The 25789-nt window shown below is 34.7% G+C and overlaps 1 protein-coding gene across 1 annotated transcript in view; it reads right to left on the bottom strand.

The window, feature by feature from the left end:
* The window catches only part of LOC149804608 (protein-glucosylgalactosylhydroxylysine glucosidase-like), a 68797-nt gene that overhangs the window by 20092 nt on the left and 22916 nt on the right, over nucleotides 1-25789 (bottom strand). The window contains exons 2-9 of the mRNA XM_089942385.1: nucleotides 25288-25496; nucleotides 21574-21787; nucleotides 13233-13417; nucleotides 11956-12176; nucleotides 8753-8936; nucleotides 6923-7132; nucleotides 5540-5749; nucleotides 4211-4311 (exon numbers count right to left, since the gene is read on the bottom strand). Coding sequence (XP_089798511.1) covers nucleotides 4211-4311; nucleotides 5540-5749; nucleotides 6923-7132; nucleotides 8753-8936; nucleotides 11956-12176; nucleotides 13233-13417; nucleotides 21574-21787; nucleotides 25288-25496 — 1534 coding nt within the window. The remainder of the gene's footprint in view (nucleotides 1-4210; nucleotides 4312-5539; nucleotides 5750-6922; nucleotides 7133-8752; nucleotides 8937-11955; nucleotides 12177-13232; nucleotides 13418-21573; nucleotides 21788-25287; nucleotides 25497-25789) is intronic.

Below are 25789 nucleotides of genomic sequence, written 5' to 3'. Positions count from 1 at the left end.
ACACCAGTCACGGTATTACGTACGAGGATTATGACGGAGGCTATGCTTTGTGGGCTTTCGATTTCACTCCAGACCAAGGCAGCGACGAGGGACATTTCCACCCTATAAAATCTGGCCAGATTCGTGTGGAAATTCAGTTTGCGAGTCCACTGGAAGCAGGGCACACAGTGAACGTCATCCTGTATGCAGAATTTGACAATACGATAGAAATCAACAGTTTGAGAGAAGTCATTCTAGATTACTAGAAGCCATGGAAGACTGTTATCCCTCTTTACAAAGTGAAGAAACTTTGGACATGAAATGTGAGGAGACCGTGGAAGGAGAATCCCAAGACGAAGAAATTGTCATGATGAAGTCGAGATGGCCAGAACAAGAAGCCCATTTAGTCTCCTGTTTTGCCAAACACTTGGTCGACAAAATGACGGAATTGATCAAGAAAAATTGTTATGGATGTCAAAACGATCATCCCAGTCAAATTCAACACGATAAATGCCTGATGTTGAGTCAAGAAGAAAAATTGGACGAGTATCTGGACGAAGCTTGGAGTCTCATCTCAAACAAAGACGTGTTGCACCAGTGGTATAAAGACTTGCGTGAACATTCTTGTCCACCATTAACCACTCAAGAGATCCATCGTATCGAAGCTCTCCTGAATCAGAGTGAGGAAACAGAACGAATAACCGTTTATTCGTCAGACATTTTCAAGCAAAAAGTCAGGATCGAATTGACGACTTATTATTACCTGTGAAGAAGAAAAAAACATGGATACCTGGGAACTTCATTACCTTTTGAACCACAGTTCGTATACGGCTTCTTGGAATCCTGTCGTCTGTGCTAAAGATGAACTCCCTCATCGCAAACCTAAAGGCCATCAAGCTTACGTGATCAACACGGACGAGAGTCATCTCCCAGGAACCCACTGGGTAGCCGTCTACTTTCCTCAAGAAGGATGTGTGGAATATTTCGATTCGTATGGATTACCCCCTTTGGAAGACGATATCATCGACTTTATGAAAAGAAATGCTCAAACCACCCGATTCAATAACGTGAAATTACAAGGCACAGATTCCTTGGTGTGTGGACAGTACTGTGTGTATTTTCTGCATCATCGCAGCCTGGGCTATTCCTTAGAACATTTAGTGACTCATTTCGATCCTCGTTCTTCTGCTAGAAACGATGTGAAAGTAGATCGATGGTTTTGTGACCATTATGCTTATCTTTTGTCTCAAGCTAGGAAACGTAGTGTCCATCAATGGCCTAATGATTTCCAACAGTGGAAATCACGATTTCATTCACAACGTTGTCAGCCTTGCTTAAAGTAGACTGTCAATTGAGAAAAAAAGTTGTGTTTTGAAAAAATTGTTTGATGTTATAGTGTTGGGTTATTGTTAAAAATGTTAGAGTTGTTGTTTAGTGTTAAGTGATTTTTGAATAAAAAATGTTGTGTTTTGAAAAAATGTCTTTGTCTTTTGTTTAGCTAGAAGAATGTTGGATTGATGCTCTTTCATTTCTTACTATCCCTCTCATGAACGTTGCGGCTCGAAAACCGTGTGGGGATGTTTTCCTTCACGTCCGCGCTTTCACTTTAAGAACCGGGGTTGTTTCCAGTCTAGCCATCCATTGTCGACTCATCCTCCTAAGAAGATGTGCTCCAAACTAGCTAAGCTCAACGAAGCCTACGTGAATTTGCATAGGGTCAGACACAGTCTGATACCGAAACCAGAAGAAATAGAGAATGTGAGAATGTTAAAAATCACTGAAGACCTGATAGAAGAGCTCTTCAGAGAAGAAATGAACAGGGAGAAAGAAGAATGGACAGAGAAGTACAGACTTCAGAGACAGCAGCAACAGCAGCAACAACAGCAACAGCAGCAGCAACCTGAAGCTGACAGAGGCTTTGTCGATTGTCGTATCGACACCAAAGAATTCTTCTTCTCTTTCCGAAGAAGCAGACCTATTGCCAGAAAGTCTATCCTCAGAGGACATCGCATTCTTAGAAACTGAAAAAAGAATGCCATAGCAAAACAAAAAACAGCCCTTTTCAGGGCTACCCAATACTCTAGAAAAGAAATAACTATTAATTTGCCAATGTGTAGGTAGAGTAGTGTGAAAATAAACACTAAATCTCTCTCTTAAAAATGTGAGGGTATGAGTTTGTGTGATTGTGTTTGTAAGTGATAAAGTAGGTTGGTGAGGATAGTAGATTAAAATGATGTTTGTTTTTTGAGCTGTTTGAGATGTATATTTTGGGTTAGATTGGATTGCTTTGTGTATGTGGATAGTCTATTGAAGTGATGGGTAGCATAAAAAAGTGAGCGAGTGTTTCTTTTAGGTCCGCGCGTTGTTGTTGTTTTTTGGTCATGATCTAGGTAAGATCAATTTTATGTTATTAGGGGATGTTTTCCATCACGTCCGCGCTTTCACTATAAATTGAAACTCGTTCGGCAGTCCAGCTACCCTTGTTGATTGATCAACAGTAAAAATGAGCAACAGACTGACTAAATTGATGGAACTTCAGATGCATCTGGAGTATGCCAGATACCTATTGAACAAGCTGACTGCGGAGGCCCTTGTGGAAGAAGTGAGAATAGAACAAGAGGAGAAGGAGAGAAAAATGAAAGAAGAGAATGAAAGAAAGAGAGCTGAACCACAATCACAACAAAGACAAAGACAAAGAAGACAGAGGGAAGAAGTGTTCACTATTCCGCAAACGGAGGAGTGGGATAGTGAAGCCAATCACCCACCGTCTGCTCTTCAAACAAGTCATGTGAATTGGACTAATGATTGGAGTAGACGTTGTGTCTGTGGTGCCAGACCCGGAAGGTGCCACCATTAACCAGGGTCTCTGAAGTTTTAAAAAAACAGCCCTTTTCAGGGCTACCCAATACTCAAGAAAAGAAATAACCATCAATTTGCCAATGTGTAGGTAGAGTAGTGTGAATATAAACACTAACTCTTTTATAAAAATGTGAGAGTATGTGTTTGTGTGTTTGTGTTAGTAAGAGTAAAGGTATGTTAGTGAGAATAGTAGATTATGGGTTTCTTTATTGTTTCTAAGCAAATGTGTTGGGTTATATTATATGAAATGAAAAAGTAGGGGGATGTTTTCCTTCACGTAGGCGCGTTGTTTGGTCATGATCTAGGTAAGATCCATTGTATGTTTTTAGGGGGGTGTTTTCCTTCACGTACGCGCTTTAAGTATAAGAACCCACGGTATTCGTCGTTCAAACCATTCTACATAGAAGATGGCTTCAAACCACCTGGATAAGTTTCAATCATTGCAAGACGTCCTTGACAATTTGGGCATGATAGAACAAATGCTCGTAGGACTAGTTGAAGACCACTATTCTTATAGTCCGCATAGAGTAAAAATGGAAATTAACAACTTAAGAAAAGCAAAGGAGAAGATTAGTGGTGTGATGAAGGAAATAAAGGAGGAGAAGGAGGATGAAGAGGAAAAGATAAGAATAAGAACATGGAACGAAAAAATTGAAAAAGAAGAAGAAAATGAGAAGAGGAAGAAAGAAGAGGAGGAAGAGAAGAAAGAAGAAGAGGAGGAGAAAAAAAAGAAAGAAAAGAAGAGAAAGAGTGTTGGAGATAAAATAAGAAGTTGGTGGAGGAAAAGAAGAAATTAGAAGCAGAAGAAGAAAACCCAAAGGCCCTTTTCAGGGCCAGCCATATTTCTCGAAAAGAGATAGTCTTTGAATTGCCTACCCCTTTTTTAAAAAAATTTTTAAAAAAAATCCCATGTTAAATTCCCCTTGTCCGTAGAGTGACCCACGATTTATTGCCATGTTAAATTCCCCTTGTCCGTAGAGTGACCCACGATTTATTCCCATGTTAAATTCCCCTTGTCCGTAGAGTGACCCACGATTTATTGCCATGTTAAATTCCCCTTGTCCGTAGAGTGACCCACGATTTATTGCCATGTTAAATTCCCCTTGTCCGTAGAGTGACCCACGATTTATTCCCATGTTAAATTCCCCTTGTCCGTAGAGTGACCCACGATTTTTCGCCATGTTAAATTTCCATTGTCCGTAGAGTGACCCACGGGTCCCTGTAATGCTAATTCCCATTGTCCGTAGGGTGACCCCCTTCACTACTCTTTAATTATACTTTTGCTACTTTTATCAAACTGCAAAAGGAAAGATTCTCGTTACCTCTGGGAAAATGTCTTCCATATTTCAGTTTAAAAAATAAGAAAATGTACCTTTTCGTAAAATTGAAGGTCATTCTTCCTGGCGGTCGGAGTCATGTTGACCATTAATGGATAGCCAAGTAGCACGACATCAGCTTGTTTAACTGTCACATCTAATTTCGGGGGAAAATATAATGAATATCACGGATCTCACAGATAACACATGTATCTGAACTCAGCATGCAAAGAAGGGACCAGGTTCAGTAAAGTCCTTTAAGATGGATAATTTTGTTCTCCAAGTATTTTTAAAAAAATAAAATAAAAAACTTTTAAACATAATTCACACCGAATGCACAACAAAGGAATGTCTACAAACTAATATCACGCACTTTCTACGGCTCAGATATTGGCATGGGAAAACAGAAAAGTACACTTTCAGTAAAATTTATAAGCATAGAATCCATGGGAGTAACGAACGCAGTGAATGGAATAGGTGGACATCACTGGGAGTTTATTACTACTATTACTCACTAAGGGTTTCGTCCCCAAGAGACTCCTTGTTTATCCCCTCCCAGCCCAAAGGATATTTCTGAACCCGCCGCTGTTTCCCAATCCCAGTCCTTCCATTAAAAATTAAAAAATTATTTGAATATTAACTGTGCTACTTCTTTTTTGCAAGTATTCGTAAGTTTTTGCCGCCACATGGTAACCAAAATGTTAAAGAAGAAAGTATCTGCAAAGAAAACGAACGAAACAATCCACCACTAATAATTCGTCTACTAATGATTCTTAATCTATCTAGATTATATTTTCTTCTTCATTGTTCCTAATAATAGAGAAGGACCAATTTCTAAAATATTTGCCCGTCATCAGACATTGTCTTTAAAGCTACCCATATGATGATTACCAAAGATCTATAATGATGGAGTGTTTTTTTTTTCTTCTTCTCTTTAAATTAGAAATTAGAGACCGTCAGGTCATCGATTTATGAGAATGACATTGGATACGTGGATGTTGCACTTGCCACATTACAGCGACCCAACCCCTCCCATGTCCCAAAAATTACAAACGTCTAAACTTTGCAACACACTCAAGGACGTATCTTGCTTATTTGCTTATTTGACTTATTAGTTTAAGACCTTATTATATTTCAAAATATAAAGTATTTATAAATATATACAAAAATTATATTAATACAAAGACACGTACTTTCAATTATTCTTCTAAATCGTTTGAGAATTATTACACATAAAATAATTTATCGATTTGTAAAAACAAAATCGTTCAAATTATAGAAATTATTTTAGTGCATTTTATTTCATCATCGGTTCAAAATTTGTGCTATATTACTGTTTAATTATTACACCTTCGATTGTAACAGTCGCGTTAATTTGTTCTTACTAGGAGTGTAACCGTCATATTCTGGATGGTACTGAAGCTGGTTATCAAATGGGATGTACAGCTTATTGGCGATTTCTTCGTATACCGCTGGAGCTTTCTGATGCAACAGACCCTTAGCATATTTCGGCAGAAGCAGCGCAATCTGGGCTATACAGTTGGTATACACAGAGTTATTGACTGGCCAGTGGTACTCGTCTGGCGGCATCACATCTGTTGAAGGATTGAAAAGAGTAAAAGAAGTTGAGGACATATTTGTCATTATTTTAACATTTAATATCAATTTTTGAATTTTTTTTCATATCCAGTCGTATACCTAACTACTACGTAACACATATTATAAACAAAATAAATTTAATTTGTTATCAATACTTTCCATGTCATGTTGAATAAGCATTCAGTCGAATTTGTAAAATGATTCTGTATTCCATGGACTATAATTTTTATGTCCCACAGACCTAACGAGCACGTTATCTTTGTCAAATGGCAAAAGTGGGTTTGTCAGTCCACGTGACATCTTTCTCAACCTAGTTGATGAAAAGTAACCAAATCATGATACCATATACTTTTTTAAAACGATTCCACTTGAGAGAAAAAAACATGTCTGTTTCAATTTAATTTTTTTAAACTATAGGAGATATTTTGCAAAAACAGTATAACGCACCAATGACACTAAATTATCAGCTATTTTCCCCTCTGCTTCGATGTCAGAATGATTGTCATCTTCAGATATTTCTACTGATTGTTACAAACGGCGGAGGTAAATAGTTGCATAGCCCAAAATGTTCCTGATACACGCGATGTAGATTGTGGACCCGCTCGTGTGGATATCAGTGATCGTAAAAAAAAGTTCTCAAAACTATAAAACAGCAATACAAAACACCCGAAGTGTCACATTAGTAAGGAGAATGCACTTTCCAAATCAAATGGCATACAATGATACAAAAGTTTACTGAACTATGCTGCAAACAACATGATGTTGTTATTGTTGTGGGTTTAAGGTCATTTTCGCGCATAATAGAATGCTATACATGGCGGCCAGTTTAACAGGTGGATGAAGAACCCGGAAATCCGTTAGGAACCACCGACCCACGAGAGACTACTGGGAAACGTCATCGCATACCCGCCGCACTGACCGAGCTTGAGTCTAAAACCCACGCAGACAGTGATATGTAACGGCAAGCGCTTAAGAGCATTCCGCCACCCGGGACACCTGGACACACTATATTGACCAATGGAGAAAGGACGGATGTACTCGTATTTAGATGCAGGGTCTTAAACAGAGCATTCCGCCACCCGGGACACCTGGACACACTATATTGACCAATGGAGAAAGGACGGATGTACTCGTATTTAGATGCAGGGCCTTAAACAATAAAGAATTACCCAGGATTTCGTATCTATTCTTTGGTCCGTTGTGTATGACTCGAGATGCCCAGAATTCAGAGATATTCATCACCGCCTCCAGAAGCCCTCCATTGGTTAAAGTGTCTGTGTCACGAGTCATCATCAGATACTGGCGAAAAGCCAAGGCAATGTCCCCTGTGATGTGCTGCTCATAGGTTAAGGTCTCTGGTGACGGACTCGATGGAAATCCTGCATCAGAAGAAGCAATTAAAATTGGTCATATTAACAATACCAAAAACTGATGTAACAGTACTGAACGAGAAAACTGATACATAAAATATTATCTTACGACTGTAAAAAAGAAGTACTTACGAATTTCTACGGATATGTGACATGCATATTGAAGGAGATGCAAGTATAACTCGGGAGACATGGTGCACACATGTACATGTACATCAATTGCCTGCATCTAAATATCCGATGCAACAATAATACAGTATGCCCTACAATGAGAGACGATGTTAGAGACGTAGTGTAAAGTTTTGGGACGAGTTGTCTTTTTTTCAGAAAGTGTGACAATTCACGTGATACCATATACACCTCAGTTTGATGTTCTGGTAAGACTCCTCTGATGGAGTGCACCACGTATGTTACAAGAGCAAAAGCTGAGACTGCTCCGATTGTGACTTTGTCCTCTTCTGCTGCCATATTGATGGGATAATTTACTCTTTAAATGTGCCACTTAATTTAATTCTTAACAATGCAGGGCGCAGTTAATTGAGTAGATGAATCTGTATACTTGTACGTATGATATATATGTTCTTGTATGTTTACATTGTTTTTACTTTATATCTATATTTTAATTTAGATGTATGGACTGTTTAGTCTAAAATAAAGAATTCTTATCTTATCTTGCTCAACGTGGACGAAAGTAGTTCTCAAAGGAGACGAATTACATCCGACGTTTAATAACGAGCTGATGCAAATGGTCGATCGAAATTCGGATCGTCACTGATTGATAATAGATCACTTCTGTGGATGTACAAGATATTATTTGATTGATCCGTCGATTTCATACTTTTGTTTATGCATATTTATGGACAGCTAAGAAATTTTATTGCAGGTAGCCACAGGTGAAAATACAGGGTAGCGGATATTTGTCCGTGGCTTGCGACAATCCACTAAAATCTATCCATGAAGATCAGCCCTAAAAGAATTTTCATGCAAGCAGGTACAGCCTGAGAAAAGGCAAACTAGACATCTTTTTGAATGACTCAACAACAAAAAAGTGTCCGACAATACAGGTTACAACATTAATATCGTAATAATAATTAAAAGAACAAGCATTATTACTGCAAACTAAATGTGGCGGCAGTAGAAATTTTAAAAAAGGATAGCTTGGGAGTAATCCGATTTTGTAAAGCTTTTGGGGGATTTAATGGCGCAAAAATTAGGCATGTCGCGACAAATTTCTTCGTACATTTATATTCTTAACCTCCTCTAATCTAAAACTGGTCTCAGTCATAGACTTAAAATGACTTGAAACGCCTTTAAAATATTAGACCATTTCTTAAATGTATCATAAGAAACTGTATCACAAACCACGTCGCGTTAGTTCTTGAGTCAAATCTGTGATACGGTCATGCATCAAAGCGATACTGAGCGTTCTGGCGGGGAACTAATCGTAATTTTTTGGTATTTTCCTAATTGAAAAATACACAGATTACCGGAATAGACTATCAGTTCAGAGTAGAGTTACATTCATCTGGCATTTATCTACTTTGGAGAGCAAATATTGATTGCTGGACCTGTTGATCCATGACTCTGCAATCAAAATTTTCTTCTAAACGGCTAAAGAGTTGACCTGACCTGTGAAGGCACTTTCCCAGGGATACTGGGCGCCACGGTAACCGCGATGTGCTGCAATCTGTATTGCGCTACCAAGTGTTCTGAGTCTCGTTCCCACAATCGTCTTTGCCATGTCTGCGTGAAGAGCCAAAATCGGGGGATACATCCAGGTCTCCTGATCCCAAAACACGTGACCCTGATAGTCCTGCAAAGAGGATCATTATTATTATTAGTAGTAGTAGTAGTTGTAATAATAATAGTAATAATAATAATAATAATAAGTAGTAGTAGTAGTAGTAGCAGTAGTAGTAGAAGAAGAAGATCAGTAGTAGTAGTACAAACATTTTATCACGTTCTTTTGAAAGAATCAATTATATGTGCACAGATCAGACAACATTAGTCTAAATCAATATTGGGAATTGTTTATGCCTACGCATTACTTTAGGGTAGTTTGCTTCGTTTTGTTTTATTGTCGTTGCTTTGGAATAAGTAAATTGAAACATAATCTCTGCTGAATCTGAGGACATATTTCTCACTGGTGACGACGACGACGATGATGATGATGATGATGACTATTATTATTATTATTTGTATTTTTATTATTATTGGAAGAACTATTTAAATCTCAGTTATATTAGGTGAGGAAATGGAATCATTGTTTGGTGGTCTGTTCTGCAGAAAAAATATTACGAAATTTGGAGAGAACAAAATTCTTCGCGGAATATTGACAAAGTTGCGAAACCTAAGGGACACTCTTCTGACTGAAAAAGTATGTTAAATTTTAATGCACACACACGTATATATATATATATATATATATATATATATATATATATATATATATATATATATATATATATATATATATATATATATATATATATATATATATAATTTTACTAAATATTCTATATTCTTCCCGTCCTAAGATCTGTCTTTTTCAAATTGATTGAAGAGATCTTAAGATCGCATTTGTGAGTTACCTGGAAACACTACATTAATCATGCCAGTATGCAATTGCAATGCAATCAGAATTTTGACACTGTCTGCTAGTGTATATGAAACAGCGCCACATGCAGGAGGAAACTAACAGGAACTTTCAAATACCGATACAGGGGGATGTACTACACTGCTTTAATAGGGGTGGAGTTACATAAGAAATCTACATGCTAATGGCGATGGAATCAATTAGATAAAAGATTACTTTAATTTCTAAAGGTTGACCATAAAATAAAATGAATACAATCCATAATTAAATCTCTATACAAGATCTGTATATTTATAAGATACTTATCAAACAATGGATACCATGAGAGAGTATAGTTTTGCTTCCATAGTAACCAAGTTGAAATCTTTCAAATAATACTCATATTACAGTAAGTCTGATAATTGCTTCTAATATATAAAACGACTCTGTTCCATATATGATCTAAGCATGTTAGACCAGATGTGACAGATATATTTCTAGCATGATCATCATTTACATTCATACACTAGATACCAGTATGCTATCTAGTCCAGCTAAAGTTACTCAAAGTGGAAACACGGGTAACCAACATGTAAAATACCACTAGTTTCCAACAAGTAGCTACAATCATTATGACATGGGTGTCGTTCAACTTAAGTCACCAACCCTTTAATACTATTACATTTGAAATGAACAGGTGAATGACATTAGGCCCACTTGGGATTCTCGACCGTCGTTCTTAATGCCAACTGAACGACCGTAGGACCCAGTGAAATTTTTCGCATACTAATCGTGCAGGCAATGAACAATGGCTTATATGACTTAAGGGTAAAAACATCGTTACGGAAAAGGTATCATCTGAAGAAGTATTAGCTGCAATAGACACGTGGTTTCTCACGATTTACTTCGTATACTTACTTAAGCAGAAAATGCAAAATTCTGAAAAATGAAGTCGATAAAGGAATGTAGGCCAATAGGTCACAATACAAATACATGACTTTAATTATATTTTCTATATTATTTCAGTAAATATCCTTCGCAATGCAATATGGCGTCTATACGATTGCTGCTTTCATATTTTAATCACGTAATTAATTAATTCCAAGTTGATGCAGTCGGAACACGCTTGCGCCTTTCCGCAAGTTAATGGAAAAATAGGTTGGAAATACTACGACAAATGACATCATTAACACAGCATACACCATCATAGAGCTCGTTACAGGCGACTCGACTGATATGACTTATTCTTGCCGAAACAATCGCAAGCTCTTTTTCATATTCAAGAATGGACCCACCAAGGCAGTTTCTTTTACTGAACTTGTGCAAATAACTCCATAAAGGTATCCTAACATCTTTGACATGGTACCATTTTAACTGGCGTACTTTAAGTATTTTCCAGCAATTCCATCCATTTTATTTCGTACCACTCATTTTAAGAATTTCTTAGATGGAAATACGAGATGTTCCAAATGTACATTTGACGGTATTTCAATTAGGGCATTTTTCCATTTCCGCGAAGAAGCTTCGGCTGTGTCACAGAACAGCCATTTTGAATTTCATTCATGCAAACAAACCAATCACGTGAAGGAACACGTTACGAAATACAACTCTAATGTATATATGAAAACTAAAGTACTGATTCATTAAAAATATTTAAAGGATATTAATACTATTTAAGAGACCGGATCAGCAGGCTAGTGAAACATCTCGATTCTTTCTCCATATTGTGTTGTTCAAAATGCCACCTACAGAGACGCAAAATCGACAGTCACCTGTGTAGTACATTTCCCAAACTGTAATTATTTCAGTGCTCAGAGAAAAGAACGGCGAAATATTCTTGATTACAACAGAAACCATTGACAAATTGGGGTTTTTATATTTAACAATCAAACAATTCTGCGGTTAAATGGTTTCAAAGCTTTCTCGCATGTATATATATATATATATATATATATATATATATATATATATATATATATATATATATATATATATATATATATATATATATATATATATATTCTTGTTACTTAAGTGCCAACTTATATTGCTGTGGATGCAAATTGTAAAAACGTGCATTTTCAAGGATCATTTTTTTAAAAGTTAAAGTATATTCTGAAGAAAATATTAAATAAAAAATTATACAAATTTTACGGGTCCTCCAAAATAAGTGGAGGGACCTGTACATTATGCCGTTTCTACAATCGACAGTGATTGCAAGACCATTTATTCAGCACGCGCAGTCAGTTTCTTCAACCTGTTCTTTCGCCCCATGTGCGAGGTCGCCAGGCGATAAACCAACAAATGGCCACGTCATTTCCTCGGTCGGAAGTGAGCTGAGAATGTAGTACAGACATGCGTAGTTCATGGTCGCCATCTTTTTGTCTCCCACCATATCCAGTCGTCCCTTAATCCATATATCTGACCAGGCCATTGTATGGTTGTACTCAAAGACCTTGCCAAAGAACAGCTGCAATCCTTCATAAATAAATGTGCGCAGAATTAATAGTGGAACTTTATATTTTGCAGGATTCGTGATGGCATGAAGATTACAAATCGATTGCATACTGCATGAAACGGCCGCAGCGAAACTAAGACCGTTCATGGATAGTGTATAATCGAGTTTCATGCTCCAGGGCTTTATCAGTTCTGTAAAATGTGATGTCCTTATTGCTATAAATAGTTTTAAATATAATAACGAACCTCAATAAATAAATTACAACTTAAGTTTTACCATTGTTTATAAATATTGGGGGAAAAAGAGTTCCTTCCTGGGGTTATGAATTAATAGTTTATAATTTGTTGTGCTATATGACGTGATTGTAACCAATATAAATGCTTGTTATAAAGACTTTTTAAAAATGTACCAGTTTTAGGCAATGACAAATAGACTGATATAAAAGGAAACTCTTATAGTGGACGGTTTATAGCGGACTGTTCCTTTACTGCTTTCCCAATTTTCTTCTGAGAATTAGATCTGACTGGCTTCCTCTCACATACAAGTAAATGTTCATATAGTTTTGACAATACATCAAATAAGCATTCACTTTTTTAATTAGAAACATCTCATCATTAGGATTTCATCCCATCTGCATGTATTTCTGTGTAGTTTAATTTACTTGGTGTAACTTCAAGTTGCCTAAAACGAATGACTGGGTACTTGCTTTGATTCGTTTAGGTTTAATGGGTTTATTTTTGTATAAAATGAACATTTGGAACGAACTTCTTTCGATTTAAAGAGAAGAGTGTTCGGCAAACTATGTAAAATATAATGAAATTATAGATATAAAATGGTCCGGGAACAAGAAACAATTTTGTTTCAAAGAAATAAAGAAATTTTGATTTACTGAGAAATCGGTCTCGAATATATATATATATATATATATATATATATATATATATATATATATATATATATATATATATATATATATATATATATATATATATATATATATATATATATATATATATATACGTATGTACGTACGTACATATGTATGTATAATTATCAGACATTATGTAATTCTGTACCTTCTTCTACGTAGAACCGTGATTCGTTTTTGAAAGGGCTCGCAGACATTAGAAACAGCTGTATCCTGGTAGCTGCTTGGTCTGCCTGCAGGGTCACGGAATCGGGAACTGAGCTGTAGTATATATGTACCGGAACTCTCTCTGACGTGGCTGTTTCAGTTTCTTTAATTGTTCCATACATGTAACTGTTTAATAATAATAATAATAATGATAATAATAATAATAATAATAATAATAATAATAATAATAATAATAATAATAATAATAATAATGATAATAATAGGCATTACTTTATAATTGCCTCGTTAGAAAAATTGTGCACATAAAAGATTATCACTTAAAAAATAGTATATTTTAAAACAGATTGTGTACTCGAATCCGTGGTGCGCATATGTGACACATTGCGAAGATTCTAATAAAACAATACAACATAACTGTTCATGTAGAAAAAATAACACTACTATAAAAACATTTTCTTTATGTCTTTTAAAAAATGTGTGGGGTGTGTGTGTTGTTTTTTCTCCTTAGAAATTTAATACTGAAAACAACATAATGGAATCCTTAATCTGAATCACTCCGCACAAGAGTAGGTCAAGGTAAGACCAATTCAAGAAAAATGCTAAAGTAACGATACAATTAATACAATATATGCAACCAGGTAACAGGAAAAGTGACCGGTGTTGTCTACTGTTTAATACTCTGTCACAGAGAGGTGTGATGGCTGCTTTAGTTGTGTTTTATTTTTTTTTTAACGTTTAATATAACTATTTCAACAAGTTTCCATCCCAGACAAGAATACACACGACAATGGTTCTCTGCTTCTTATATCGCTTGCTAATTAATAAGGAGTAGGTACCTTATATGAAACCGATATGTATCGCTAATGCGAAGCACCCGATTGCCCCACAGATGCACCACGGTTCCATATTGGGTAACAAACGTGTACACGGCTAGAGTATTCCTGGATACACCTAGATTCGATAACTGACTTGCAGCGCGACTCCAACTATATGGGTGCACTTGAGCGTGCTCTGTGTGTTCATGTGTCGGGCATGTGCACTAGCAGTATGTGAATGTAATAATCTGTTATAATTATAATGAATAAACATAGTATTTATCATGTCCCCTCTGGATCCTCCCGTTTTGTGGGCAACAAGCAGTACAAAAAAGCGGAAATAGACGCGCGTGCTCATGTTGCATCACCGATACAGAGAAATGGTTCATTTGGTTTCAGAAACTGTTGGAAGAAGGTCTGAGAAATTTAAGTTTTGGTTTAATTAGCGTCGAGGCAACTGGAGTAAAGTGAATTGCCCAAGGAATCACCACAGTAACTATCCAAATTGATCCGATGGTACGATTCAAGCCGGCGCCATTTCAGTTACGATTCCGAGTAGACTAGTCACTGACCACTGAGAAATTGCAGTCACTGTCTCAATTAGTAAACTCCTGCGACATGCAGGAGGGTGCATCTCGGACCTAATCTACATCACCAAACTAGCGAGAGTGGGTGGAAGAAGAATGGAGACAGATAGTGAAGTAGCTAATAAGTTTTAATATTACGTAGTATCGATGAATTTTACAAAAGATCTAATATAAACTCGGATATGGATGGGGATTACGTATTTTGTTGATTTCGAAAATGAGCGCAGTCAATGTAATCCTTGTCCGTTTGCGTTTGGAACTGTACTAATTATTCAATTGTAAGCTTCATCAGTTCATTTGCAAAACTCCTGTTTCATCCTTTCCGCACATCAACCAAAATTTAATCTACAGTTATATTAGCCTCCATTCTGTTACCGACCTGCCACCAGCAAATTCATGGAAATATTTGTCCAAAATAGCGAAACAACAGAGCACGCGAGCGTGTTTACCCGGGTTTTTTCCGTTGGCTGCTGCACACAAAACGGGTAAAAAGAAGTTACATGACAAAATTATATTATTCTTGATATACATCATAATGATACTATTAATGAGAACACAATCGAACACCCATTTTTTTTTTAATTTGAAGAAAAACCGTGGTACAAATTATTTACCTTTCTTGTGTAAATTTAACTTATATCATGTGCTAAACTTGTGTCCCTGGCTGTAAGTTGCAAACAACATGTTACGTAACAAGCGTAAAAGAGACCTGTATTGTTTACAGTTAGACTAGGCTTTCCACTGGAAATCTTCACATTCTTTTGCGATGTGGGTCAAGTGAAAATCTGTATAAACATGGATCTGATAAGCAAACAATTCATTCCTGTTTTAGATCAGTCTGTCAGATATAATTCGAGAGGAATTATTTATATAAAACATTCATTGGAATTTTAAAATGGTGTTCATTGACTTTTGGATTAATTTCACTTTACTTCAGATTTTTGTGAACTCATTTAAAGACATTTCTGGATTGCATCATTGTATTTCATCAGGGCATTAAATAATATTGGAATGCATTCTGAGCATTCGATATATTTTTGAACTTGTGATAGGACATTTAGGATTATTTGGTAATTTAATTAAGAATACTGTAAGTTTTGCATGAACTTTTACTTTGTAATGCAAAGACATAAAAGAGAATTTCCTTAAATTATTTTTTTCACTTCTTTCTGTTACTTATGTTAAGACCTAGAGTCGCAACACCTTATTTAAAAGGGCGGTGTATAGCCGAACAGTAAATTGATCACAAAAGTGATTCCAACTTGCTGCCTGACGGTACACTGCGGTTTTGTGCAAGGTAACTGTTTTACGGATTAAAGACGTTATCTTATTAGTGTGACTGAGTGAAAACACCAGTCGAATAGTGTTGATACTCAGTAACTTTATAATCACCCCAGAATCCACAAGAACCATGGAAATGAATTACTATATCTCAGTATGCCGATAATACAAAATTGTTTTTGGCTGGATTTAAAAAAGGCTCTTAATGTAAACATAGAAAAAACAAAATTAATATGGATAGAAAGCATGAAAAACAGCAACTACCATTTGTATATAGAGTATAATTTATGCCGGATAGATGTTAGTTTCACAACATTAGACATTATCTTCTATACAGATTCGAGTCACATGATCAATCTTTATTATGATAGTAAATTAGGCAAAATTAAAATACTGTTGACTTAGTGGTCGAAGAGAATTATTACCCCATGGGAAAATTATTGTAATAAAATAACTTGCTTTATCAAAATTAAATCACACATTATTAAGTTTACCAATCCTCCAGAATGGTTCATTAAAAATTAACAGTTTAATCTACAAGTACTAGTGGAAAGGGTCATTTGACAAGATAAAAGAAAAGTGATCAATAACAATATGAAGAACAGGGCTTTGCAATGACTGAATTAAAAAATAATTTGTTCTCTCAAACTATTCTGGTCAGAACAATACTTACCAGAAATACAAAATGGAGTAAATTAACGTTTCGTTGTTTTAATTTTTTAAGAAATTTAACAAGTTTGTTATCAATTATATATAAAGGAACATGAAGCTGTCGCTTATATATTTTGGAAATAATATTTTCTTTCTTATAGCATATAATCTGAAATGTTTATTCCAAAGATTTTGTCAGATGTTTGTACTGAATCCTTAATGTATAACGAAAATATAAAGGTCGGAGGGTCTGTATATTTAGCAAAAAGTATTTTGAAAAAGGTATACTATTTATATTTATTGTCTAGCGTAATGGACAATATCTTCCATGGCAAATATTGAATGAATAAATAATGCTGGCACTAACTTTCTTCAAAATGCAGCATCTTTAATTCCATGAAATCATATATGAATATATTATTTATCGAATCCCAACTAGAAATTTAGATATAATTATGAAAATCAATTGATGCATCTTCAATCTTTAAATTATCTATTGGTTATTTTTTGTATCTATATATCTATTATATACGTATACTCTTACGATACTATTTTTTCTTAGTCTCTTCTGCTCCACACTTCTTTCTCTTTTCTTTCTTACATTTTATAATGTTTTCTTTCTTCAAGCTATGCTCCTTTCTTCTTGTACAGTTTCCCCATTTTCATTGCTCAAAATCTTGCCATTTGAATATGTAGAAAATAGGTAATGTAAGGTAGTCGCTGGAATGGCTTCCCTACCTATGGATACTTATGTGCGGGGAATATTTTTAAAAAATGTTTTTTGATGTTATATGCCAGTAAAAAATGATTGCGGTCAGTTCAAAAAAGGATTATGATAAATACAAAGTACCAATTTATTGCTATATATAGGGGAGAAAAGGTGAAAAACAAATAAGACGGATAAGAATCACGCAAAGATCTTCAGCTTTGACTTATCATGAGTTGCAGTTTAAGGATCTAAGATGTTACGTATATCTGATTTAATTCATATTTATTTTAATTTTTTTTTGTTTGTTTGTCAGCTATAAAAATGTATTTTTGTTGTACATGCTATTATAATATAATCTTGTTTACTTAATTTGGAAAATTTTTCAAAAAATAGTTTGACCTTGACTGATTCAATTGTAAACACATAAAGCTGATCTGGTTCCCGACCTTAATTTAAAATTAGTAACAGTCACGTGAACAAGCTATGTTTTCATATTAATTTTTATTTTGGGAATAATAAGAATGAGATCAATGATGTATTGAATACGTGACCCTAGGCTTGTAAATAGTTCTTAGTGAAGTAAACAACTTTTTTATTTTATTCTTAGAATAAAATGATTGGTTTTCGTCAGGGCCATGTTTTGAATACATCACGTAAACATGATCATGTGACCCTCATACGGGCACTCATTCTACGCCTAAAAAATTACTCTATAACCATTTGTTTAGAGAAAAAATCTCAGTTCGGCTTCTAAACTCTGAAACGTAAAGGTGCTGCTTTTATTGTGTCATTTTAGGGATTACATTTTAATCTTTATTCGAATTCTTTGGATTCTAAAGGATTAATTCTTTCTCTTCCTGGAAATATATGTGTGCTCATTCAGAATTCTTGGACGACGAAATTTCATTAATTCTAATACCGGATAATTTCTTGTCTTTCTACAAGGAACTGTAGACAACATTGAACAGGATACAGCATATGTCATTGCCTTCCATCTTGGATTCTTCGTCGGGACTCGAACTTAAAATCATTAGAACATTTCATTATTAGAACTTCTAAAATTGTATTCGTGGATTATTTTTGGATTATCTTTGGATTATTTTTGGATTTGATTCTTATTTTTACAGTATTTTTCCAGGGAAATAAATAATTTGTTAATTTTTTCAAAGCTTATTGCTTTCACTCTTTTTGTGTTTCTGTTTATTCGAGCCTAAACACGTAAAATAAGAAAGTAAATAGCAAAATCTTAATGTTATATATATATATATATATATATATATATATATATATATATATATATATATATATATATATATATATATATATATAAAATTTACATTTTTTTGTGTTATATTTGTATCATTACAACCTATTGTAATGTAACATTGTATGTTGGACTTGACCCTGTCGAAAAATGAGTTCATTTCCGCTTGACTTGAATTGACTTTTTGATTTTATTCTGTGTAAACAACTAATACATAGCTAAATTATTATATATGTCTTTGGGTCTAAAATCAGAATTATTATAAATAAAAGCGAATATGTTTATTTGGGTCTTGGTCTAGGTTATTTTTTCTTAGTTTTTTTTAATACATAATCTAGGTTAAGGTTTTTATTTTGTAAACATGAGGATCATTCTATAAGGTTATTTTCCATTCGGTGATGTGACCTGAGGTCAAATAGAGAACTGTATAATCTTGCAACTGAGATGATTTGTTCAGTCGTGCTTTAAGATCGAGCAATTTGTTATGTAAATTATTTCATTTTTCGGCTGCAAATTTTATTTCCTCCAATTGTTGAATTCAAGTGATTATTTTCTCTTGAAATACAAAAGTGCTCTTTTAAAATTCATGGACATAGACATTCACTGGAATTATATTACTGTGATTCAACAAAAAGACTGTTGACGCATCAACACTCTATAAGCTACAACAGACACATCTTCGCCTTCAGTTTTTGGATTTATTATGGACTTGTACTGAATTTTATTCAGAACTTTAAATTATTAGGACTTGTGACTATAATTCATAACATTTTATCATTTCCTGTCCTTGGCTATGTAATTTGTAGAAAGATGTATCAAAAGTAGTTTTAATAGTAAACCGCCTTAATTAATTAATTTCCATTAGTTAAAATTATCATTATTAAACCTCCAAACTAATAATGATAGTTACTATCGATGGCTGCCACACTTAATGATACAGTGCCTACATTCCAAGAATGAAAGTAAATGAAAAAAAGAAAATGAAAATTAATAACTAATAACCAAAAATTTAACAAAATTTGAAAAAAGAAAAGGCATGGAATGAAAATGAGCAAAAATGAGGAACGAATTTTGAAGGGAAAGAAATTGTAATAATAATTTAAAGACACTGTTAAAAGTAGAAAATTACTAATAATTAATTTCCATGTGCATTATAAATAAGGGAGTTTAAAACTTCTTATACCTCATTTCATAATTAATTTTTTCCTTCCTTCTTTTCATTCATTCATTCATTCATTCATTCATTCATTCATTCATTCATTCATTCATTCATTCATTCTTTCTTTCTTTCTTTCTTTGACTCCTCCGATTTACAGTCATGAAAGTATGGGTAAAGCGATTAAGCGAGGGATTTGTACCTTTGACCCCTGTAGGTTACTGGCTGCATGCAAACGTGATTAAGCCAAAGGATTAGGGAGGTTGTCGATTTTAAAAGTAAAATAATTTGCTATTTAAATTACCTTGCTAGTTTACTCAATTTGATATTCACAATACTTGCTAAGAACACTCACATTAAGTATTCACAAAATAATCATAGTTATACTTAAATTAATATTTTCAGTAGTAACAACTCATTTATGTCGCTTTGATTTCATGTACGATTTCTTTAATTTCGTTTTTGTTTGTTTTTAGTCAGTCTATTTGGGATTCTAATTAAGTTCAGCTTCATTTCGTACACTTCTTTTATTCATTTTCGATGAGTAAGCAAGTCAAACTTCAGCCTTGCATCGCACCACCTGCAACCTTATAATCTTGGTGAGAAAAATCGATAGTATTTAAAGATTTTAAAAAACCCCACTAACATACATGTAACTTTACAATTCCAAAAAAGGCTATTTTTGACTGACGTCGTTTTAATGTGTGTGAGAAGTTATACAACGTGATCAAATCTGTCACGGAGTGAATGAGTTTGTTTCGTGCTTTTTTGTTTTTAACGTAGGTGTAATAATTTATCATGCCGCAGACATATAGCATGATGTCCCACCCAGGCACATTATCCTGACACGAGGCTGACCAGTCCTAACTCTAACTTCTTAATGCCGAGTGTCTAGCGAGGCAGCTGCTAGTACCATTTTTGTGTCTTTGGTATGACTAGGCCAGGGTTCGAACCCACAACCTCACGCATTTGAGGCACACGCTCTAATCACTTAGGCCACCGGAGTGGTAAGTAGTGAAATAGTAATTCATGGGCAAACCAACGATGAACACTCCTAATTAATTGGGAGTGTGTCATCGTTGGTTTCACCACTAATCAATTGCTTGTGCTACCAATCCAGAAAAACGTCGGTTGTATCACCCGATATTATAAGGTAACATAACACGATTGGGTGGATGTACACGGCGAAAACTGATTTTCCCCATTGTTGGGAAAAGCAGAAATGAAACAGCCAGAAATTCTTGAGCAATAAAGTAGTACGTTTCCGACGATCTGCTGCCTTTGCATATATGGACTAAATAACAGGCTATTTAAACATAGACCTATTCAAGCTAAGACATCTATTATTACCTATAACAGTATTTTTAAACTTTTTAAAAACAATGTAATAATTTTTTTGTGTTCATTTACAAAGTAGCACAGCATTGCGTCACGTGATATATATATATATATATATATATATATATATATATATATATATATATATATATATATATATATATATATATATATATATATATAGTAGAAGCAAGTTTAATCAGTAACACATATATAGAATTATATAGAATTTCGTTCCAATTTATATGATAGGTGGATTTATATGAATGTATTTATATATTGTTTGTTTAATAATGTCAATAAACCGACCCGACGAGTCCATTTTGAATGCAAATAAGTACACTATGTGCCTTCAGATGTGCAAAGCAACAGCCTTTGAAACGATCGATGCATGCTACACATGAAACTACCCAAGGTCCCGACTTGTGGGTAGTGGTATGGACTGTTATATTTAGTATTTGCCTACCTCATCTTATCCTTTTGGAACTATAACAAGTTACAATGAAAAATGTTTCCTTACTTCAAATCAGGAACATCGCTAGGGCTATCTTTGAAATCAATATCGTCGCTCTCTGGTCCACGGTTGACGGACAAGTAGGCTGTTAAGTTCTGATGGAGGTCAGAATTCGCCTGAAGCGTCACTTCGCTGACTATAAGTCTGGACAACCCACGATGAGCATAAATGTCCAACGTTACACTGAAGTCAGCACCCTGGTAACGCTCTGTGAAGACCCCTGTATATAAATATGGACAAAATTAAACGAGTTAAAAAAAAAAACCTCTGATGTTATTGAATTAATTTTTTATCATTTATAACAAGAGATGAAATTGGGCATGAGAATGCTCCGTGGGCAAACTTGTGTCTTGACTCATATGTTTAATGTGGAACTGTGTGTGTGTGTGTGTGTGTGTGATATTTAGATTCTTAACGTAGCTTAAACAATTTTCAGTCACATCGTTACGATGTCTGCAGTGTGGCAGTTTATAGTGATGTTTAGCACTGGGGCATCATGCCGCAGACATGTATCGTGCTGTCCCACCCAGTCACATTATCCTGACACCAAGCCGACCAGTCCTAACACTAACCATTAAATGCTGAGTGCATAGCAAGGCAGATGTTAGCACCATTTTCATAAGTCTTTAGTATGACCCGGCCGAGGTATAAACCCACGACCTCTCGCATCCGATGCGGACGCTCTAACCAATAGGGCACCGGAGCGGTTTAACGTGGAACTAACCAATCAAACCCGTGTCTTGATTTGAGTATAAGTGTGGTGTTTGGCAATCTTGACTGTGTGAGTTTCAAGTCTGACTTAAGTTTTACTAACCAAGTATATTAGGACTAGACGTAAGATTTGAGATGCTTTGTGAAACTGGATGCATGTTTCTCTCACTCCAAGGTGGACTGTTGAAGTCTCATGGTTTTACCATAAACGATTCTGCCCAGTTCTTCTTCCTGCTGCTGCTATTATTTGTTATTTGCCTGTGGCATGGTCGATGCAAAACCAGTTATCTGTTGCGTTTTTATAGCTTCATTCTAATTACAAAATAACTTGAAAGATTAAACTTTGGAAAGTGAATGCAGGCAATGCTTCTTATTTTCAGACTGCACTCATTTTATCTACACCCACCATATTAAACTTTCAAAAACTGAAAATAATGTTAAATGTGTGAAATTCATTTTGATTTCTGTTGAAGAACTATTTTACCGCGTTCCAACATATATTGTTAGACGACGAGTGTGTATGTGTGTAAAGAGGTTTATATTTGTATACTCAACATTCTTTCATTATTTCACTCTATCACCACACAGACGAGTCGAAATCACGAAGTGCCTACGCAAGTTATTCACCAGTGTCGGCAGACAATGAATTTATGTGATGCAACATTTGTCTTCTTTATAAGTTCTTGCTTAGAAAATGTGTTCATAATTGATACAGTTACGGCCTTTTTAATAATAAGTATCTTTACATCAGATTTTAAAACATGCCTTGTTCGTTATTATTCATTATATTAAAACTGATCCAAAATGCATAAGGAGTAAACAACTGATGATGGTGATCCTTGTTCTTGTTCTTTTTCTTGTTCTTGTTCTTTTTCTTGTTATTGTTATTATTATTATTATTAAATGAAATCGCTGGTCTCCATTAAAGCACAGGATAGATAGATGCACAACAAATGTTAACGTACCAGAACACTGTTATTGTCAAGGATGAATTTTTGCCATTCTATACATTTGAGTCCTTGCAACCATTCAGTATATGCAAGTATGGTTCATGCCCCAAGTGGCCGAGTGGTCTAAAGCGCTCTCCGTTCCGGATCACTGCCATGTCACCTCTGTCTGCGTGGGTTCGAGTCTCGGATTCGATGTGGTATTTGAGAAAGCTTGCCAGTAGCTTCTCGAGGGTCGGTGGTTCTTTCCGGGGTTTTCCCGGGTTCTTCCTCCACCAATAATACTGGCCGCCATGTATAGCCTATCGTGTTCTGAAAAATGGCGTTAAACCCTACAACAACAAATACATTCTGTGTTAGTCCATGTATCTTTTCCATATGACATAGTGTACGTCCTTGTATCCATTCCTTATTTTTGACTTCGTGAGTGCATTCTCTGTTTTAGTGTACGTCAATGTATACATTTTATACAGTATGCATAAGTGTAAGTCAACATGAGCAGTCTGTTTGTACATGTCCCTGTATCCATTTTATATGTACGAGTAAGTCTTTTATTCATTCTGTATGTCTGTATGTGTAACTGTTTCCATTCTATACAGTATGTTAAAGTGTCAAGACAGACTTTGTATCAGTTCAAGTATATAAAGCCATATATCCATTATGTGTATTTCAGTGTGAATATTTTGTTTATATTCGAAACATCTAAGCGCAACTCCTTGTATCCATTTTATACTGTAAATCTATGAGTTAAGTAGTTCTATCCATTCTACATGATAATCACTGTATCTTCTCAACACGTCTAAGTGTGAATCATGCCATCCCTGTCAAAGGCACTTAGCTCCCATTTTCTTGGTATGATATATCCAAACAATGTGCTGACAGGGCTGAAAGGGGCGTTTAAAACCAACTAACCCATTTATATCTGTCCTTTTATCCAATATGTATGTTTAAGTACTTGTATCCATTACACATGTCTAGTGTAAGTACTTATATTAATTATTTTAAGTACTTGTATCCATTATATATTTCTAGGTGTGAGTACGTGTATCCATTACACATGTCTAGTTAAGTACTTATATTAATTATGTTTAAGTATTTGTATCCATTATATATTTCTAGGTGTGAGTACTTGTATCCATTACACATGTTTAGTGTTAGTACTTATATTATTTATTTTAAGTACTTGTATCCATTATATATTTCTAGGTGTAAGTACTTTATCCATTACACATGTCTAGTGTAAGTACTTATATTAATTATGTTTAAGTACTTGTATCCATTATATATTTCTAGGTGTAAGTACTTTATCCTTTACACATGTATAGTGTAAGTACTTATATTAATTATGTTTAAGTACTTGCATCCATTATATATTTCTAGGTGTAAGTACTTGTATCCATTACACATGTCTAGTGTAAGTACTTATATTAATTATTTTAAGTACTTGTATCCATTATATATTTCTAGGTGTAAGTACTTGTATCCATTACACATGTCTAAGTACTTCAATCCATTATATACTTCTAAGCGTAAGTACTTGCATTAATTATATATGACTAAGTGTAAGTATTTGTGTACATTATATCTACGTGTAAGTACTTGTATCCATTATATTTAAGTGTAAGTACTTGTGTCCATTATATCTAAGTGTAAGTACTTGTATCCATTATATTTAAGTGTAAGTACTTGTATCCATTATATCTAAGTGTAACTACTTGTATACATTGTATCTAAGTGTAAATACTTGTAGCCATTATATCTGAGTGTATTTACTTGTATCCATTATATCTAAGTGTAAGTACTTGTATCCATTATATCTAAGTGTAAGTACTTGTATTAATTATATGTGTCTAAGTGTAAGTACTTGTATCCATTATATCTGAGTGTAAGTACTTGTATCCATTATATTTCAGTGTAAGTACTTGTATCCATTATATCTATGTCCAAGTGTAAGTGCTGTATCCATTGACTATGTTTAAGTACTGTATCCATTATATATGCCTTAGAGTAAATAGGTTTATCATGTTATCATTCCTTAAAAATTAATAATTTAATTCGTTACCTCTGTTTGTATCCAGTGTGTAGCTATGATTGATGTAAGGCAGGTTAATCCCCGTTATATTAACAGACACAACTGCTGGAATGCGGGCACGGTGACTTCCAGTTCCGTTACCGTTAAATAGTCCATTCATGAAGATGGTGTTGCTGTATACCACTGTTGCTAGGTGGCCATTTCCGACTGTCGGCAACAATTTGGGGTTATGGGGCAAACTGTCAAAATTGAAAGAAATAAAAAAAAAATGTATGAATTGGAAAATACATTAAGAAGTATTAGCTTATGAAACTAGTCCAAATCGTATTTCCGTTTTCTAAGGATGTCATCATAGACTTCACTGCTACATACTGTTTCTGGCATATATACTGGTCTTTGTTCACGGAACAAAACATGGTGAGAATATATAAAGTAAATTGATCATTTTGGGGATTTTAAAGCTTTCTTAAAATAATTGTTTTCTCCTAACATTTCATTATGTCTTAATAAAAATTTAAACCGTAAAACATAT

This window comes from Sinohyriopsis cumingii, chromosome 2, assembly GCF_028554795.1.
Source record: "Sinohyriopsis cumingii isolate HCF-2022 chromosome 2, ASM2855479v2, whole genome shotgun sequence".
NCBI classification, from domain to species: Eukaryota; Metazoa; Mollusca; class Bivalvia; order Unionida; family Unionidae; genus Sinohyriopsis; species Sinohyriopsis cumingii.
Note: the sequence above shows the minus strand (reverse complement) of the source record. Positions and strands in the feature narration are given on the sequence as shown.